Source organism: Rhea pennata, chromosome 1 (assembly GCF_028389875.1).
Source record: "Rhea pennata isolate bPtePen1 chromosome 1, bPtePen1.pri, whole genome shotgun sequence".
NCBI lineage: Eukaryota > Metazoa > Chordata > Aves > Rheiformes > Rheidae > Rhea > Rhea pennata.
In genome coordinates this window covers 135,894,905-135,914,961 of record NC_084663.1, presented here as the reverse complement: position 1 = coordinate 135,914,961, position 20,057 = coordinate 135,894,905, and the positions used below count along the sequence as shown (strand labels likewise).

The following is a 20,057-nucleotide window of genomic DNA, read 5'->3' as shown; positions in this document are numbered from 1 at the left end:
ATCCAACAGCTGCTCTCAGCAATTATTTTAGACTACGCCTCTTTTCAAAAATCTAACAATCAATAAAAAGAAAAGAGGATTGAACTAGTGTCTCTGGCTCTGTTATCATTTCTTCTTCCAGCTGCATTGAAAAATATACATACCTACAATTTTTTTTGTGATTTTCTCTGATATAATTTTCTCAACTGATTTTGGACGAGAAAAGAAGATAAAAAAGTTATCTGCATTTGGATACATCTGGACAATTTGGCCATTAAGAAATGTTATATTCTTTGGAAAAAGAAAAGGAAAAAGCTCTGCCAAACCCCAGAAATTCACTTCTCTTTAGATTTCTACAAAGATGACACAGTAAGAATTCATAACTGAATGTAGATTAAAAAAAATGAACTAGTATGCCAACAAGTCATACCAACAAGATTGCTGAGTTTTCAAAAATGAGGTAAAGAAGCAAAATGAAAGTAAACTTAAAATAATTATAGATAGCATTAAAACCCACTGCCAATAGAGACAGAGATAAGAAGGAGCCTTAATCACCAAAATCTTAAAAAAGAATCCAACATTTATCATCTTAACCAGTGAGGAAATACTCAGCTAGGGGCAGGATGAAAGGTGGGTGCAGAGAAAGGATTTTTTTTTTCCTACATTTCACAATTGCTTATTTGAGTGTCCCCAGCACTTGAAAACTTTATCAAGACACGTTTTGCATCAGGTACGTGCCTTTTATCTGCAGGTTATCTGATTTATCAGAGTTATATCCTCTGGAGAAGAAAATATACCTGTTTAGTACGTGACAAAAATAAGGCAAAGTTAATTTTTGCATTATAAAAACGACTGACTTTCTGGTCGCAAGTATTTGATTATTTGGGGAAGGGAAGGAAGCATGAAGTCTCTCAAAAGGTGCTGTTGGTATAGTCTGTGCTGGGAGGAACAGTATAGACTGTATAGGAACGGTAGAGCCCCACTAGCCACGGTGGGGTCGGGAAGCTTTTGCAGCTTCTGTTTTTTCCCCCTCATGCCTGAGACCCCTTCAAGGCAGGATTATAAAGGAAGGCTTCATATGTTAAATTCAATATCACAACTAGGACTCCGAGGAGAGGACAGTGGGAGGGGGGGAAAGGTACAGAGATAGCAGACACAGCTTGCTTTGAAAAACTCATTACAAAGCAGTTGTCTTTATCGCCTCTCCCCATAGGTAAGGATTGCAGCTGGGCAGATGATTCACCACCTTTCCATTTAGATAATGAGGAAGAGGATTAGTTAACCTGAGACTACTTTAATAAACTGTGGATCTGATCTAAATACCACAGTTAAGCAACAGGGTGTTGTGAAGGTAGGATCTGAAGCAGGAACCGGATGAACGCAGAGCTGCCACTGAAGCAGTTCTTGTTCTAAATGCTTTATAAACATGCAGCTACTGTCTTGTACCTATGAATTATCAACTTCGCAATACATAAAAGAGGTAAGGTTGTCACATACCAGAAACCTGAGGCCCCAGGAAATACCAAAGTAATATAATCTTCTTGAAGCAATCATTAATATGACTAAACAGGAGTATTAAACCTCCCACTCTTTTTTCCTCTTCCCAGGAGCATTTGGTACGGCTTTTCTTTTGCCTTGAAACTCCTGTGCTGAATTGAGATCATCATTTTGTTCCTGCCCAGTGGCATGTCCAGAATGTAAGAATGAGAGATAAAGAGCCAAAACCAAAAAAACAAAACAACTTAAAACAAATGAAAAACCCTACCTTGCCCTCAGCTCCATTCAGGTTTTTAAATCTTTGCACCAACGCTTACCTTCTACACCTTTAATTTTCAACTCTTGGAAAGAGTACTCTTGGAAGAGAGGGAAGTGACGAGAAGAAATCTCCCATTATTTGGGTACTCCTTTTGCTGTCTCTATCATTTTTTTTAATAGTCTGTAATGAGTAACTTGTTCATGGATAAATGTACTAGCATTATTATTTTGTCTTCTTAGCACAGTCAGCATGATTCAAAAAGAACAGTCATGAGACAGTCATAGTTCCCAAACTGTCACAAGCTGCAGAGAAACAAATTAGTAGCTGAGAGAGGAGGCTTTATGCTCGCTGCCATAAACAATCCAGCAATTTCTTGGCTGCTTATAAAAGAAAATAAGAAGTTATATGAAAAGGAAATATTACTATACAATAAAGAGAATACTCCAGAGCAAACAGGTTTTTCCTGAGAGGCCTGAGAATAACAGAGAGGCAATCACTGTGCAGAGAAGTGGTATTACACTACCTCAGTCAGAAAAACAAGGTTCTTTGGCACAGAGTCTCTCTTCTTATGCTTTAAATCACCTTGACTTTAGAAGTGCTTTGACAGACAGAAGGGAACACTTAGGCATGACAACTCGTATTTCTTGCAACAGGCTTCTCTTCTGCGTTTGAAGTCTTTTCAAATGGCTGGCAATAAAGCCATCGCAAGGTACATTGTCCACGTGCTGATCACTGCCTTGGCCAGAGATAAAGAACCATTTGTAATGTCTGCTGGTTTTCAGCAGCCAAACTGTATTTAAACTCACACCAAGAGGTGCTCTTTCTGAGGTCAAAACAAGTTGGCTCTGGGAATAATTTTATCACCTTCTATAAAGTCTACATGTCAGAAAGCCACTCCAGTGAGAATAGGTTCCAGAGGTGTAAATGGCCAAAGCTACCAGAAAACAGCAGGCTGAAGACAGGAAAATTACATGCTGAGAAGCAGCATGTATAAGTCTCCCAGAAACTGATGCAGTTCCGTTAAATCCACAAGAACTGGAATTCAGGACACCAAGCATCTGCTGACTGTATACAAAGCCACTAGCACACACAAGCATTTACTGTGGTTTGCAAAACTTGTATCGGGCAGAGAGTGCTACACGCAGACGAAGACTACAGGATTATATAAACACATCTGATAAAGTAAAAGGTCATTTGAGGGACTTTCTGAGCACCCACCTGTAAGCCAGAGGTCCCAGGGGTTGGGATGGACTTTCCAACTGCTGCTCCAACCATGTAATTATGGGCAAGTGTGTGAGGGAATATGTTGTGTGATAGTTATCTGCTATCACTAACAGCTTTTTTATTAATAAAAAAAATGTTCTGTTGGTTGTTATTGTATCTCCCTGGATTCAATCTGCTACAGAGAAAAGGGAATCTACAACAATCAAGCATTCAACAATTTCATCAGGTATATCTGGGCAATACCAGTCCCCAGGAATGAAGATTGCTGTTGCCATTAATTGACTTCATTTCTCAAAAAACTTGCTCAAAAAGCACTTGCAGAGCTTACAATATGGAAACTTAGAAAATGGGAGTCCAGCTGTTCATGATAGAAACATATTTAACCAATCTAAGTAATTTTCTTAGTCAATGCAATTTGGACTCTCCATTTGAACACCAGAATGTGCCAACATTAATCATCATGATAACCTAAATAAACCAAAAGTTAATTTCTTTAGTTGCTTTTACCTCTGAAAAATGAAGAAAAGCACATACCACTAAACAAATTCTGTTGCAGACAGTGTGAAAAAGAGATCCTGCAGAGTCTAAAATACTGTATTCAAACTAGCTCCTTTTCCGTGATCCCAGACCCAAAAGAACATACAAGCAGAAACCCAAATGTTTCTAGCAGTCTGTTTAGATTTTGGCACATGAAGGGATATTCTTAGTGCTGTAAAAATATCTCCTATGCATATGCAGCATATATACCACTTGCACATTACCAATGAAAAACATACCATCACGCATTGCTAATCACTTGGAAAATCATTCACATGAGTCCTTCAGAGCATTAGGAAAGCTTATAATGATCTCATCTAAGGAAGATATGCAAAGTAAGCATTCATACCTCTGGAAAAAACTCTTTAATAGGAATATGTTATTGAATGGATTATTATTCTACTATAATAATTATGTGACTCTTTCTCCCTTCCACACTTCTGTGATTTCTGTTTGCTGCTTCTAAAAATGACAAGTCAGAACTCCAAGAAAGTAGAAATAGGCAAATTTTTCTTTAGCAACTTTTCTTCATTCAGTCCACTGTACTAGTTTAATAAAGGAATGAGAATACAGGTGGAAATTTCTCTTTAGAGACAGATGCAGGTATTAACCTTAATTATTACATTATACCAGGTTGTTAAATGAGTGCTAATAAAAATGAATTGCTGGACTGTTTACGCTGCTTTGCATAAACTCCTTCAAGTGTCTTGAAATGAATAGTAGTTTTGTTGCTTTAAAGTTTCTGCTCATCCGGTTTACCAAGGTAGTGCCCTTATATGCAAGCTACAGAATTACATTTTGAAACTCTTCCCTTCATTTACAAGCATGTATAATAAGGTACTTTCTCCTGGAAATTCCAATGACAATTAACTGCCAAGCCCTTACAATAAACTCTTAGCTTTGACTCTGGCCTCAGCAGAACTATGGCTTAAAAAAAGAAAGGTATTTTTTGTGATTCTTTCGCATCTAGTGAATATCAAAATTTTGTCATTGTGTGTGACCATTTCTTAAGGTGTTTTTGACATTTTCATGCAAGCTTCCCTTCTATCTATCCCCTAAACAAGACACTGAATGCTTTTGAATATCTCAAAAGCGAGACTACATCAATAAACAGTGTTGAAATTATAAAACATAGGAAATATTTTCTCATGTACTGTTTTTTCCAGTTAGTGTTGTTTTTCTAGCTAGTGTTTTTGCTTTAATTGTGCACTCCTTTACTCCTATTGCCAAAAGTGAGAAGACACTTAGGACTGAAAAATATCACTATTTGAAAAGAACTCTCCAATAGACTCTCTCTTGTTTCTAAAGAGCATCTAGACAAAATTTGAATTTCACATAAAAAAAAAAAAGTCTATGTAGAATCACTTTTAAAAGGTCAATCTTCTTTTAAATCAATAAATATTTTATATTCTTCCTTCCAACCTCTTATCAGAGTGCATGTTAACTATTAAAGCTTTGTTTACAGGAAAACTAAAAAGGAAAAGTAAAAAGAGAGATTCTGACATCTTTAGAGAAAGGGCAACAAATGCTAGGAATTTGTTACTTATATAGAGATAAAAAAGCAGCAAAATATTGTGATTTTTTTTAAGCTTCTGCCACTTATGACACTACCAACATATAACTATGATGGAAAAAAATGACCAAAACAGCAACTATGTCAAGAAGTAGTAGCTGCAAGATCACAGGCTGTTCTCTTTCTAGATGCATAGGTGGTATCTTTTATAAAACAAAGATGAGAGGAAGAACAGGCATAGAGTTGTCCATTATTTAAGACACTTGAGACAGGTCAAAACTATCAAACAGCTAGTATCAGTAAATAATTTTTTAAGACTCAGAGTGAACAAATAAGTCTTCTGGCACTGAGGGTAGGTAATGGACATTCAGGAGTTCTGTGACCTCTTGGAAAAGGTCTAATCTAGTTTCTCCAATCCCAATAGATTTTCCAAAATGTCTCAGGTCTGAGGGTGGGTTAGAGAAAATAAGGTTGCAAGTTGAATCAGAGATTTTTTTTCCACCCCTCCCCCAAGGGATACTGCTAAATCTAGGTTATTTCAAAGACTTGAAATAGAAAGATGACTGCTTGCTTCTTCTATGAATTTCTTGAATCTCCTACTCCAATTATGAATTCAGAGTGGGCACTTACCTTAATTTTTTTTATAGCTTAGTCTTAAAATTTCTAAAAAGAAGCTTACTGTTATCTGTGTGAACAGTCATCTTACAAGTTTAAGAGCACTATTTCAAACCATACATGCCTGATTTTTTTTTCCAAATATAGTTAATTTATAGTTTAAGAACTATGGATTTCAGTAAAATTTTTAGAAAATACCCTAAAAAAGATAATACTTTGGAGATCTGTAACAATATAACTAATAAGGTATTTTTAATGTTAATTTCTTGTTAAACAAGAAGTCACCAGCCAAAATACCAGTACTTACCTCTAGAAATATTTGAGTTATAGAATAAAAAGTTAAATGAACAAGTACCTCTGAAAATATAAATAGTATTTAATAGTATAATTTTAATAAAACTTTATTCAAAATATATTTTGAGAGAATAGTCTCTAGGATTTGCTCAGTCTCCACACAATCATATCAGAATGAAGCTGAGCCTCTGCTATTTTCAAAGCAATTTCCTGGTAAAGGGCACCATTCATTGTCTGATTCATACTTAGCACATCCTCCTCTTGTTCCTTCTGAAACTTCTTTCTGAATTGCTGAACTCCTTCCACACCGTCCAGGAAAGAAGCCACAGGAGCATCACTGATTTTCTTGCCAGTCTCACTGCCCCATGCCAAACTGTTTTCAGTCTTATTTCCTTTTGAGGAAAAAGAATTCCTTGAGATGAGCACTTCTTTTTCCAAAGCCAGTGCTAACTGGTCAGTAAGAATATCTTTGCTTCCAGACCTCAGGAGTTTTATATCACTGTTTGGGGGGAGAACTCTAGTGAGGCTATGAAGGCACTGGAACAAGACAGTCAGATTTCTGTAAAATAAGAACATTATTATTAAAACTACCCGAAGTTTCCCTTGTATCTTCAAAATTCTATAGTGGAAAATACAATAAAGCTACTTTACATTAAACAAGGAAAAAAATAGGCTGATTATGGTTTTAACTATTATGTACACTGTACAGAAAAGAGCAAGTAACGGCTATCTAATGGAGTGCCCACTAGTCACACTGCATCAAGAGAACTGATGTTAAGCAAGATTCAGCAATATAAATATTCTGAGTTGAAATATATGCTCAGTTAGGATTACACAAGCATCATGTGTTTCTGTAAAAAGCAAATGTTTCTACATAAAGACCAGGCATGATAATACGACAGAGATGTGTGGTTTGCATTTGGGGCAGAAAAAAAGTTTTGTATTTTATATTCATAGATTGTCAATATCAATAGAAGTGAAATGCATGCATATTAGGTGGCCCACAGTTATCTTTTTTCAATAGTCAGCAGTGATGGAATGCTGCATTTAATTTTGCATGTCTGATTTTTGTTAAGAATCCAGAAAAATATAGTGCCGGCTATGGTAATAATCAGGGAAGTGACTCCTCTCAACACAAGTGTATTGACATATGACAGTGATAGAGCAGCAGCCACACTAAGGAAAATGTCAAGTTTATCAAATATTTTATTTGCTGGGTTTGGCCAGACTAGCTTCTCAGAAGATGCATTTGATGAAGCAGAAAAGAAAACTAACTAACTAAATAAAAAGCCAGATCAGAAAGCCGCCCATTTTTTGTTTCAGTATTTCTATTTCATCTTAATATTCCATTATTTTTAACTGAGTCAGTAGATAGTTTGCTTCAATTTGGAAAAGCTGTGAAAAAGAATTTATTTTTTACATGACATTCTATAGCTTTAACCTATCACAGAAATATCCTGAGGATAGGAGAAAAAAAAAAAAAAACAGAAAAATATAGCCATAGTTATATCAATACACAGTTAATTAACTGAATATTAAGGCAAAATTGTACAAAACATGTATATCAGGTAACTTAACATGTTAAGGCACTTAATTTTCCCAATAGGTTTCTTAAATATTTCAGTCTTCATTAATTTTGTTTTATATAAAGAATAAACTTCTAATTTGAGTAGAAGATTGACCTCATTATAAATTAGAGAATCCTAAGAGATATACCTTTCCTTTTTTTTTTAAAAAAAAAGTTTAAACTCAAGAATTGACATAAGTTTCCTCTCCTGAAGATAAGTACTTTGCACATTGTGAACCTTATCCAGCTGAATCACATACAATTACTAACTTATTTAGTATGATGTGAGATACTCTATAGCCCATAGTTCACAGTCCAACAATCCACATCAGAAAAGGAGGAAAAAAAAGAAAAATCGAGACTCCAGATTATTGCCTTAACAAACTGCGGTAGACAGGAAGTATATCTATCAGAAACATGCAGAATTAGAATAAGAAATTATTTTCTGAGGTAGTGTTACTAAATTACATGAAAAAAATTCATTTCATTTCTTTATGAAAAAGGATTAGATTTAAATTTTGTGTGATCTTGCTTTTTGAACATCCCCTAAAATATATATAGATACATTTTTTAAATCAACATATGTTAAAGAAAAATTATAAATTATCATACAATTAATGAACACAAAATTATGATGCAATAGTACCAAGAACCCATTTAGAAAAACTAGAATGATCCTCAATTCAATGTTTGCCTCAATTCAATAGGCAAAATTAAACAATTCAATTCAGTTAGGTCTGACAGTTTTGATTTGAAATTAATTCTACTTGGGTATTGGTTAATAAAAATACCACTAAAAACTAGTGTAAAGATTAAGAAGTTCATACAAAAGAAATAAACGCTATACTTTTTGACCAACTCTACCTGCAAAATAGGGTTAGAATTCCTTCAAATGGAGTTTTCAGGGTCCAGTTAAGAACTGTACCATGCAGATTTCCCACTTTATGACAGAACAGATTGTCACGGCATTCCTTAAATGGTGTGCACTCCATTTCTCCTAGTAACCATGAATTTACTGGAGTCAATGTGCAATCAGAAGACACAATCTGAAAGGAGAATCTGATAGATACTGCAAGGACAGCAAGGATATCTTCCAAGGAACCTGCAAGAAAGTGAAGTAAAAAATACGTTTTGCCTAAGTATATAACAAATCAGATTAGATTTTTGGTTCACATTCTTGGTTTTACTTTAAGAGTCTACACCTCAGCATTCAGTCCTTTGGGAATTTTCCCACCTAAATTCCTGCATCTACTTCTGTTGAGCAAAATAGCTAGCTAATTAACATAGACCCCACCTATATAAAGAGCTGTAAAGATAAACGTTGCCTTGCCGGAAGGAAACTATTAATAGCCTACTACGATACTAAGATGACATGTTGGCTTTATCCAATGTTAAAGCAATAATAGAAGAAAAATTAAAATTCATAGCAGACAAAACTTTAAAGTAACTCACTTAATTTTTCTGTTTTGAAAGTTTTTCCTATTCTCTTGTATTTCACCCAGCTGTTAGTCCACAAAATGTTTATCCAGATTGTGTTCAAAACAACAGATAAGATTACAGCACAGAAGACTTAGCTTGTACGATATAGGATAAAAATAACTAACCATATTTCTATAAATTTGAATTGCATTAACACATTTACCTGTACAGTAACTATTATCCCTTAACATCTTTACCGAATATTTTCCATGTGAAATATCTTCCAGACTTAACAGAATTTTCCCACATACTAAAGTAATCTTTTTGCTCTTCTGTGTACCATCACTCTGATGTTTTTGTTTCTTCGCATGTAGCAGAACTGTGCAATGTACACTATGAAATGCCAGCAATCGTGAAAGGCTGGTAACAGCAATGACTGTTTTCACTCCATCCAACTGAATCTTCAAACTTCTCTTATGAAGCTCATTTTTCAGATCATTCTTGCTATAAAAGTCCAATTTCAACTTTTTTGGAGGTGGTTCAATTTGACATGAAGAGATAGCCAATGCTGAAAAGGCTTTGTTCAGTGTAACGATTTTATTCTGACACTCAATAATTGGAGAAATCAAAGCGAAGTCTTGATCCATTACTAAGGATAAACTGACATCACTCAGCAACCTGTGAAAATCCATATAGGATTATTGGACTCCCAGTTCATATTTTGCCATCTGACAAATAACTTTGCAGACACATACAAACATTTAATACTTCCATAAAAACAAATATCATTCCACGTTAATTCATAGACTGTGCAAAAGAATAAAAGTACTTTAAATAACTCTTTCATCCAAGCACGGTATTAGGATTTTCAAAATACAGACTGAATTTTCTAAGGGCTTTTAGGGGTTAGATACCTAATTTCAGTTGAAAGACAATAAAATTTGTGAGTCAAAAATATTGCAAATTCCACATAACACATAAAGATGCTCTGTGACATTTGTAACCTATTTCTGAAGAGCTAATATTCTTTTAATTAAAAAAGTATCAATTTTGCCACCTTTGAGGCCTAAAAGGACACAGCTCTTCTAATATTCTTTATTGATCTATAGATATTCAACAAAAACTGCATGTAGAGAGTAAAAAGATTTAAAATACTATTACCTTAAAGGTGCAGTAATTTCTTGAAATGTATGAAGCACTTTATTCAGTGAACATGGGGCTCTTTCAAGAAATCCTACTATTACTGCTTCAGTGAACATTTTATTCTACCAGTCAATTCAGTCTCAGGATGTCACTGACATTTGAAAGCCTTAAAAATGTCTAATTCTTTTCTTTGGAGAGAAATGTCACCAGCTAACAATACAATTGAGTATGTCCACGCAATCTTGCCTTAGTATGAAGTGCACACACATATATACACACATATATACACACACAGACACGTGAAGTGTTGGTAGTGGAAAGAAGGAGAGTCCCTTCCCCCAAAACCACAGGCTGTTGTATAGGAATTGAAGGCCAGAAAACCTATGTTTTGCTGCCAGCCTCCCAGGTAACCTTTGACAAATGACTTCACCCTCACAGATCTTTTCTCAGCTGTGCAATATTGCTGCTGTTTTTCAAAGAGCAGTTCTAAATCTTCTGAGCATTTCTGGGGCTATATAAGAATTAGGTATTTCATTAAAAAAAAGTCATTGTCATCTCAGCTAAAAAAAAAAAAAAAAAAAAAAAAAAAAAAAAAAAACACTGGAAAGGCAAAAACTCTCTTAGTGTGTGTGGCTCTTAGCGGAAGCTTTCAAGCAGATGAGGTCAACTTTCTTGTAAAGTTATTGCGGTCTGGCAGTTGAGAAATAATATGCCCACAGCTGCAGCAGAATGGCTGAAGGGCCTAATAGGTCAGTTCCCTCACAGCCCCTCGAGTGACTTTCAGCAGCATCAACACTCTTCAAGCCTACCCTACGCAGCCACAGCTACACTGCTCGTGGGAATACAGGTCAAAAGGTAAGTTCCAACTCCAACAAATTTTACCTGCAGTGCACTTCCCAAGTTTTTCTTTCAGGTAATCTTGTTTCTTTTCAAACTGCTTCCCAAGTTAGCCCCCTCCCTTCTCTATCCTTAACGGGGGAAATGAAATAAGCTGAACATTATCTGCTCTTAAACAGTAGTCGCTACTGGAACCGAGCAATTAACATGAACAAACAAATCATTTTAAAGACTAGCTTTGAGCAACGTGTGCACATGTTCCACTTGATCTACATAATACATAAGCTTAGCAAATACTTTATTTGATTGGATACCTGACTGTAGTATAGCTCAGTTCAAAAGCAGAATATTTATCAAGTTGATCAGAGAATTTAAAATGTTTTCTTCTACATTCTTCTTTAAGCAAATCATTCTCCGTTTAGGAATAGCAAGAAGTTAACACAAAAGCAACAGGAACATTATAGTTAAAATAGAGCTGTATCTATACCACATATTGATGTCAGCACAGCTATGTCAACCTGGACAGTAAAGAAGCATGATTTTTGTCACAGAAAACTTCATCATAAAAAAAAAAAAAAAAAAAAAAAATCTCCAGTAAAGATGTGGTTATACTGACACAACTGTTTTTTGGCTATATAATCCATTTCTTGCACAAAGATTGAGAGAGGCAAGGAGCAGCAACAATACTGGCAAAAGACGCACTTCAAACACAAGTTCAAGCGAGAAACTCCACTCCTGTTACTTCAGGGCTTACCCTGCAAATCAAATTTCTATAAAACTACTCAGTGAAATTACTAGATAAGTTTATATACTTACAGGTTAAATGGTTCAGTCAGTTTTAATCCAACTATTAATCTGTCACCCACAATACGTTGCCACAATCTTTCTATGAAGTGTTCTGGAACCTTAGATGTCAGCGATGCTTCTTTATTCAGAGAATGAAGAGGATTTTCTGTATCATCCCAGAGAGAGACAAGACCTTCCTTATAGAAGAATGTTTGTTTAGATAAATTAAGTGCAGACATGATTTCTTTTTATACCACATTCACATTTTACCACAAAATGATCATAGGAAATGCTTTTAAGATACATAAAAAGAAATCCATATGAACAAGTTTATTCTTTGAAAGTGGTCTACAAAATATAATTGCATTTTTTCCTCAAAGTACATGATATTGTGACAAGTGCAACTCATTCTCTCCTTATAAGCTTGATAAGTACAAATCCCGATTTGTCATAAAATTGATTGTCCAAAACAAATTTAAGGTATTCGAAGCTATTTTAAATAGTGGGGTTAAGTGCTTGGTAGATTTTGCTGTCTAAACTTGGCTAACGTGAAAAGGACCACAACACAAACTAAAAGGAAGACCACCTCCATTTGAAGTAAATTTGGATGCTTATTTATAGCAACCAGTTGAGATAACATTTTTCTGAACTCTATTACTTTCTCAGCCCACAGTTCACTCTGCCTCTATTATAAATCAATTTTGTTTACACAGATACATCACAGTTCGTTTTTTGTAATGTGTTATACCACAGACAGATATACAACTTGCAGGCGGCTGTACCAATAAAACTGTACAATCCCCCTATTGTTTGTCACTCTGTTAGAGATTACTCCTTCTATGGTTCAGTCGTCAGGAGGTACTGTGCAAATCTACCTCAAGCTAAGAGAATTAAGGTTGCTCTTATCTACATTCATTGGCAGGCTACAGTAATGAATCAGATTTTATTTGAAGCAGATTAATGAGTTTTGATAATAACAAGCAGTTGAGGGTAGCATCATCTAAAAATATCTCAGTATAATTCAGAAGTGATCTCTTTATCATCTGTACTCTCTTCTACATTTTACCTTTTTTGCAGTTGGTAGAATATGGCTTCTTTCTTGAACAAGATCTATTAATGCTCTGCAAGATTCAAGAATAACCTTCTTTTTGAGCCTTAAATGGTACTGCATCTCTCGAATAGAGGTGTAACCAGCCTGTAAAAGATAAAACAACCATTAGACTTTATGTTTTTGTCTACTGTAATCATAAATTCATGTTGAATCATATCTTTCAGCTTTCCATTTTATGCAAGTATCACAGGCCAAGGTCCTGGCGGTTCCTTCCCTCTTAAGTGTTACTTAAGAGTAACACTTCTGAAAATGTGATAGATTACTTTGTGACCAAAATATGCATCTAAGTCTTGGACCCTCAGTTTTAAATCTTGAATTTATGACAGAAAATATATATTTTCTCGAAGTTACATATATATTTTCAAATCTTTTATTACTGCTTCCTGCTTTCCGTATATCAGTTTAGATTTCTTCTCTATATTTGTACTGATTATAGGTTAAGCAAGTATTCTGAAGATTTGAGTTTTACAGCCACACATACATGTAGGTCACTTTAAAGTAAATAAATGCATGTCAGTTCCATCAGGACTTTAAGAAAACTCCTGAAAAGCTATTTTCTGGAAATCAAAATTCTGAAAAGTCTAAGGTGACAGCAAAAAAAAAAAAAAGGTTGGTCATTGGAATGCAAAACCAACTTTTAAAGTTGGGAAAAAAAAAAAAACTCTGGATCAATCAGAAGCAACTGGCAGGCCTTTATAAAAAGCACTTAATGTAAGAGAAATGATGCCATCTGCTCAGGCTATAACAGCAAAAGGGCATTTAGAGTGAATAGCGCTCATCAAGATAAATTCTGTTAAAACCTTATACCTCTCAAACCACTCATTCTCGATACCAAATTCTAAGCAGTGTTGCAGTGCCAGACTTGGGCAGGGAGGTAGGGGGAAGAAGAAAAAGAAAAAGAGAACAAAGTTGTTTCTACAGCTTTTTCCCAAGCACAGTCATCAGAATACATTACCTCCTCTGGTGAATAACTCCTGAGTATATAATCAAGAAACAGAAAAAAAAAAAAAAAAAATTGAGGAAGCACAGACTAAGAAACAATCTAGAATGGCCAAACGTTCACAGAGCTATGCTTGCTGACCAATATGACTTTTGAGAGCCTTTTCTCCCCCCAAAAGACAATACAGGAAAAAGACCTGAAAAGCATATGACAAAACCAAGACTGAACAACACTTTTTCCCCCCTCCCCACCCCTCAGAAACTGTCTCAGGATATTCATTTCAGGTCTCTGCATGCCACATACTAAGAGGTACTGAGCAACAAGTATCAGCAGAAGTCATGATCGTTACGTTGTAAAGCTAAGAAAGTAAAACTAGATCACCTCAAAACAGAAAATAAACATTAACATAAAAATATCACTGTAGAGAACCAAACAAGAGCACTGTAAGAAAATCCATCATGAACAGTGGAACAGATGACTCACTGTCAAAAGCAAAGCATATTAAGTCAGAGGCTTAGTAGTAAGTAGAACAGTTATAAAACAGTCAGTGTTTTAATACAGAATACATTCAAGTTGCAATATTCATAAATAAATAAATATCAGTATAGACAAAGCTAAAACACGAAGAACTGTGGCACCTTAGCAAGGGAAAACAAATGGAAAGGAAGATTCATGAATGATGAGACTAACAAAATATTGGGGAAACCAAAGGTAAAATGGAAAAGCAGCCAAAAATATCAGAGGGAAACACTGAAGCTGCTGTTATGGTAAATAACTAGTTCTGTGGTTTCTAAAATTCCTTATTAAAAAAAAAAAAAAAGACAAAAAGAAAATGATCCAATCCAAAACAAGGGTGGAAAAATACTTAAGACTAAAAAAGTAATAAAATAAATTCAAATGTACAGAACCTTTCTTAAATGTCTTCCCCCCACCAAGTCAACACCATTATTAATATACCTGCCTCAGAAAAAACAAACCAAAGAGGAAGGGAACCATTTAATCCTAGTCGAAAGAACTTGGCATTATACCCTATAACCCTTAAGGAAGTGTTAAACAGCCAAGGGCGAGGTGTGAAAAGACACTACTGACTTGTGTTATCTGGATTACTGCCAGAACAGTCAACAGGAACCAGCAGAAACCCTCTGACCACAACTGTTACAGCATAGCCGCACTACTCTGCTGAAGAAAGTCGTCTTTAGTAAGTTACTACAGCAAGTTACTATAGTGAGTGTTAAAGGAAAAACTTTAGAGGAGAACAGGCTAGATTCCAGCCCAAAAGGCTGTAGACAAGATAAACTTAGAATAGTACGAAAAATACACAAACTGACAGCTTTTACTATTTCACTGTTTGCAAGATGCAGCTTGGACATATTAATGCATACAACTTAAATACAGCCTACTTATATGCAGCAGACCCCAGGGCAGTCCAGCCCAAGCTCTCATATGACTGAAAACTGCGGAAATATGTGAAATACTTAAGCGTAAGCAAGAGAAGTATGAAAAGTGGCTGCATTTGCTTTCTTTTTTTAGGCAAGGGGCTTTAGAACAGGAGATAACAGAGACTGTCACAGCATGATTTGATCACAAATTTCTGGAAATTTCTGAGTTTTGGTGATAATTATCAAGAGAAACAACTCAAGGTTAAATAACCTTTGGAAATTGCCAGGATAAGCAGGATCCATGCATTATTGCACCAAAGCAAACACCCTTGAACTACAGTTATACATCAGATGACAATAATCAAGAATGCTTTACTATTCAGGGAAGCATAGAAAAATGAAGATCTTAAAGAAGCAAATGAAGGTTAAATTTATATTTCATGTCTATTTCCAAATTCATTACCAGGGCAATATCAAGGATTTACAGCATTTACAGAAAAAAACATTAGATTTTTAACTTGCACATAGCCCTCATACATGGCTTTGAAAATTAGTGATCTAACAGAACTCTGGGAAAGAAACAATAAGATTTTTTAAAAAAATAAACACACACACTCCACCAGTCTTGTGAAGGACTCTGTGCCACTGTCAGGAAGAATTTATCATCAGAAGACAGGCAAAATCTCCAGAGAGCAGCTTGTTTCCACCAGAACCAGCAGAAAGCATAGGATATACTTAGGCTATTCATTTGATTCTGGCACAGATTCACAAAATTCAACAAGTAAAAGGCAACTGGTGTCTAAAGAGAAGAACATAGAGAAAGGACAACTTACATAAACTCCTGGCAGCCAACGCCAGGGCAAACAATTGCAGACAATATTCGTGACAAATGTGGAAGGAGCAACAAATGAGGGAGAGGGAAACTAGGTTCTGTTTTGCAAAAGAAAGTAATGTAGTGAACAAGGAAAGAGCATAGTAGAAAAGAAGTCAAATTTAAATTTAAAATAAGAGACTACTCAAAAAGAAACCAAAGGTGATGCATCCTGAAGCAAACTTGCACTTTTGTATGTTAAAGCCAGTAGGACTAATTTTCAAACTGAAGAACTCTATAGATGTAGGTTTAGAAGAGACCTCAAGATGTCATCAAAATTAAGTCAATTTCTACTTTTTTCTGCACTTCAGAAAACAAGAAAAGCTATTATTCAGTATCCTCCAAACAACAGTTTTTATCTTTTGGAAGATTTATAAAATCTTTCTAGCTGTCTCTTCTGGTCAGAAGAAACAAGAAAATCTTCCTTTTTCAGTCTTTTCCTAATAGGTCGTAGTGCTCCTTTTCTTTCAGTTCTAAACTAAACTTTTGCCATTTAATTTACTTTCTTTTTAAAGGCTGGAGAGCAAATTGACACTGTACACTATGTAAGTTTTCACCAGTTCTGAAATGAAGGGAACAATTATCTCTTATCTCATATCTAGAGTGGTCTTTGCAAACTAACAGCCTCACAGCGTTGACTTAATTTGAGACTCGCTATATTTCCCAAAGCCTTTTCTTACAATTTTCCTATCTGGTCAGTTATTTCCACAGTGCAGACAAGGGTGACCAGGCACAATACTGCATTAGAACATTTTAGCGAGTATGCCAGCTGTTTGCTAACAGCATAAAAGGCAGAAGGAAAGTTCCACCCCCAAGTTTCAGTAGGAGGCAAAGGTATAGTCCTACTCATTATTTAGAGTCTAACAAGTTCCCGCAAGATTGTTTTATAAATTAGGCTAATTAAAAATGGATACTTTTTAGCTTTACTAACTCTACTTTGCAAAATTGTTCTAACAAAACAGATAGCAAAAGGAGGAAAAACATCAGCCAAAGTAAAAGCCAACTTCACTAAAGTCCACGGACAAGGAAGCACACCATAACTCCCTTTTTTCTTCCAGGATTAACTCACTCATTGGGAACCTGGCACTACACTATCTTGAAATAAAGAATCTGGAGCAAAAGTAGTAAACAATCCGATATTACTAAATTGGTATTTAAGTGTCTATGAGTAAAACAGCTGTTATGAAGCTTGATGGAATGGCTTCTATGTTGTGTCAAAATTTTAATTAAAATATAAATCAGGCCCTTCTGATCCAAACATATTTGTACTGAAACAGCCTATCACTGATTCAAGAATGGATACTTAATAATGTTGATTTCTCCTTGACTCACCTCTCCAATAAAAACAGAATTGTTAAACTAACTTTTTAGATAATGTAATGGTATAGAAAAGTAATCCGAAGGAAACATGGAGTTAGAACTATTCAGTACAAACCTGTAATCTTGTTTCAAGGGCTTGGACCGTAAGCAAACCATTCTCTTGCAATCCTTCTGCAGTAGGAACATCATCTTTGTAATTAATATCACTCTAAAAAAGATAAATTACTTTAACAGTAGAAAGCAAGGTACAGACTATAATATCCTATCATAAAAGTCTAGGAAAAGAAATCAGAAAACCAAAAAGATCACAATATGCAATCTGAAGATAAAATACTATCTTTGAAAGCAATTAGAGATTGATATTACATAATAGAAAGATCCAGTTATGAGAAGATATTTCATGTAGACTATCATCTTAATTAGGAAATTTTAGCCAAAATGGAAGTATTGTAGCAAACCTCTTACATATGAGAATCATTTTCAATAGCATTATTTTAATTTCCCACAAGAACACTGATGTTATCAAGAAAGCAGAATAATCTCTTCAGATTACACTTTTATCTCCCAATCTCACATTTTGAAAAAGGGGTATTGTATTAAAATTTCAGGGCATTTAAGGACACACATTCAATTCACTTTGTGCACATACTTTAAGGAATCTTAAGTTTTTTAATTTAAAAAGCACAGATTGAATAGCTCAGAAAAGACAAGCTGAACTTACCGCATAGTTGATTTCTCTCAAATCTGTTATTCTGAATGTACTTAACACATCTGTATTGGAGTCATCCTTGAAAAGCAGTAACATTTGCTCATTTCCAGAGCCAACAAAATCATCTACAAGAACAGACTTCACTTTTTGCCATTTGGAAGCAACCTACAGTAGAAGAAGTATTAAAATATTTAAATGAATTTTGAATCTTAGACTTAGTTTTGGTGCAACTTGCTCATCTGAGACAGAGTTACTCTTAAGTGTCTGGAATACAGTATTTTGGAGAGTTTCAAGCTCTGATCCTAACTCTGTCAATTATAGCCTGTGTAACTCTGGACACATTAGCTGTTTAAAGTTCACCTATTCACTTAAATCAGCTCTTTAAAGCTCATTTTCCAGATTACAGAGAATGCAACTTTTCAGTGTATTCTAACAGATGCATAGTTGGATCCTGTAAAATTTATCTAAAACTCTTAACATTCTGAGATCAGCTAAAGACATCATGCTTTTAACATTCATAAATTTCTCCAGTGTATTGCACCTAAATATAATTGAGAAGCAAAACTGAAATTGTATATCAGACAAAAAGTCTTGAGGATTAAATAGGATAAAGTTTTTAATTTCCAGAGTTACATAATCTTTCCTGACAGAGTATTAGAAACAAAAATGTAGTAGTGACCTTTGTTTCTCCTCATTATTTTAAGCACACTCATAACCACCTTAGAGCTGTAAGTTCTTGCCCAAAATAAGTTTTGTATTAATAAAAAAAATTTTGACTTAGATTCAGAAACTGAATTGTTAAATACTATAATTCAGAATTCATTTTCAGATATATGGGAAAGCAATAAAAGCGAAACAATTAGATACTTTATACAGGTGGTTTTAACAGAAAAAAACTTAAAAAGCTATAGAACTTAAAAACGTAGCTTTTCACATGCAGAAGCTTCAGATAAGACAATATATAAAAAAGATGAAATACAATTATTTTACAGTAGTAAAAGGAAGTTGCTTAAGGTCATAAATACCTGGAAGCTGTCTCTCCATATAGTACAAGTATTTCCAGAAGCAAAAGAAACAATAAACAGCAAGTCACTGCTACTGGTTACAGCTGTTTTTATTGAGCAGGGTTTCTCATATGGAAGCTCACAAACACCTTTAGGGAGACCATCTTGGAACCAAATAAGTTGATTCTTATGAGTGATAGCAACAACTGATATTCGGAGTTGTTTTTTCAATACCTCTTTCTTGCAGACGCAGACAGAAGACACCACTCTACTGTAAGCATGAGGCATAAAGCACGTGCCAGGTATCAGTTTCTGTGTTTCAATTGCATATCCAAAGAACTCACTACCCCAGATAGCTCCGTCTGAAGTCGAAAACTCTTCCTCATCTTCGCTTTCTGGCAAGCAAGCGGTTCTTATTCCTAAGACAACAACGCCTTCGTTTGCAATTTCACCTGCCCACACAATGGAAGAAAGCTGAACAGGAGCACTCAGAATCACGCGGGCCTCGGAAGAGATGTAGAATAGCTTGTTAGCATGCCTCCACAAGACTGAAGGACCAGTAAACAAACTGATGTCTTCTTTCAGCTCATAATCCAATTTAAAATGAAAGGACTGTTCAAACTGATTGGAGCTGTGAAGCAACAACAAGAGATATTTGAGAACATTTTTCCGTTTTTTCTTTTTCATCAAAATGCAGGGCAGAATAATTCCTGATCTGGAATCTGTTGTACAGCTACAACAAACCATTTCAATTTCTACGTGATTGCCATGCATGCTGAATAGTCCAGAAGATTTTTGAGTGAACAATTTAGTGTCTCTGTCAAAGACCATTCTTCTGACAGATAACTTTGTTACCTTACCAGCTGCTCCTTCCACATGCTTTGGTTTTGACAGCTGAAAAATGAGGACTTCTCCATTGTAGGACAAGACTTGTTCTTCCTCACCCAGAGGCATCTTTTTTTTATCTTTATGCCTGTTCCTGTTCCTCTACAAGGAAACAACATGCCTCTCCATTTCTTTCTTTTTTCTTTTCTTTTTTTTTTTTTTTTCCGG

General features: G+C 35.1%; 1 protein-coding gene across 1 annotated transcript; it reads right to left on the bottom strand.

The window, feature by feature from the left end:
* Positions 1–6,056: 6,056 nt before the first annotated feature.
* Positions 6,057–19,958, bottom strand: FANCB (FA complementation group B). The gene is made up of 8 exons (XM_062574481.1): positions 19,026–19,958; positions 18,013–18,165; positions 17,407–17,499; positions 12,737–12,865; positions 11,701–11,867; positions 9,128–9,582; positions 8,350–8,587; positions 6,057–6,477 (listed from the first exon to the last, which is right to left on the bottom strand). Exons 1-8 carry the CDS (start codon positions 19,956–19,958, stop codon positions 6,057–6,059), a joined length of 2,589 nt encoding a protein of 862 aa, XP_062430465.1.
* Positions 19,959–20,057: the final 99 nt, after the last annotated feature.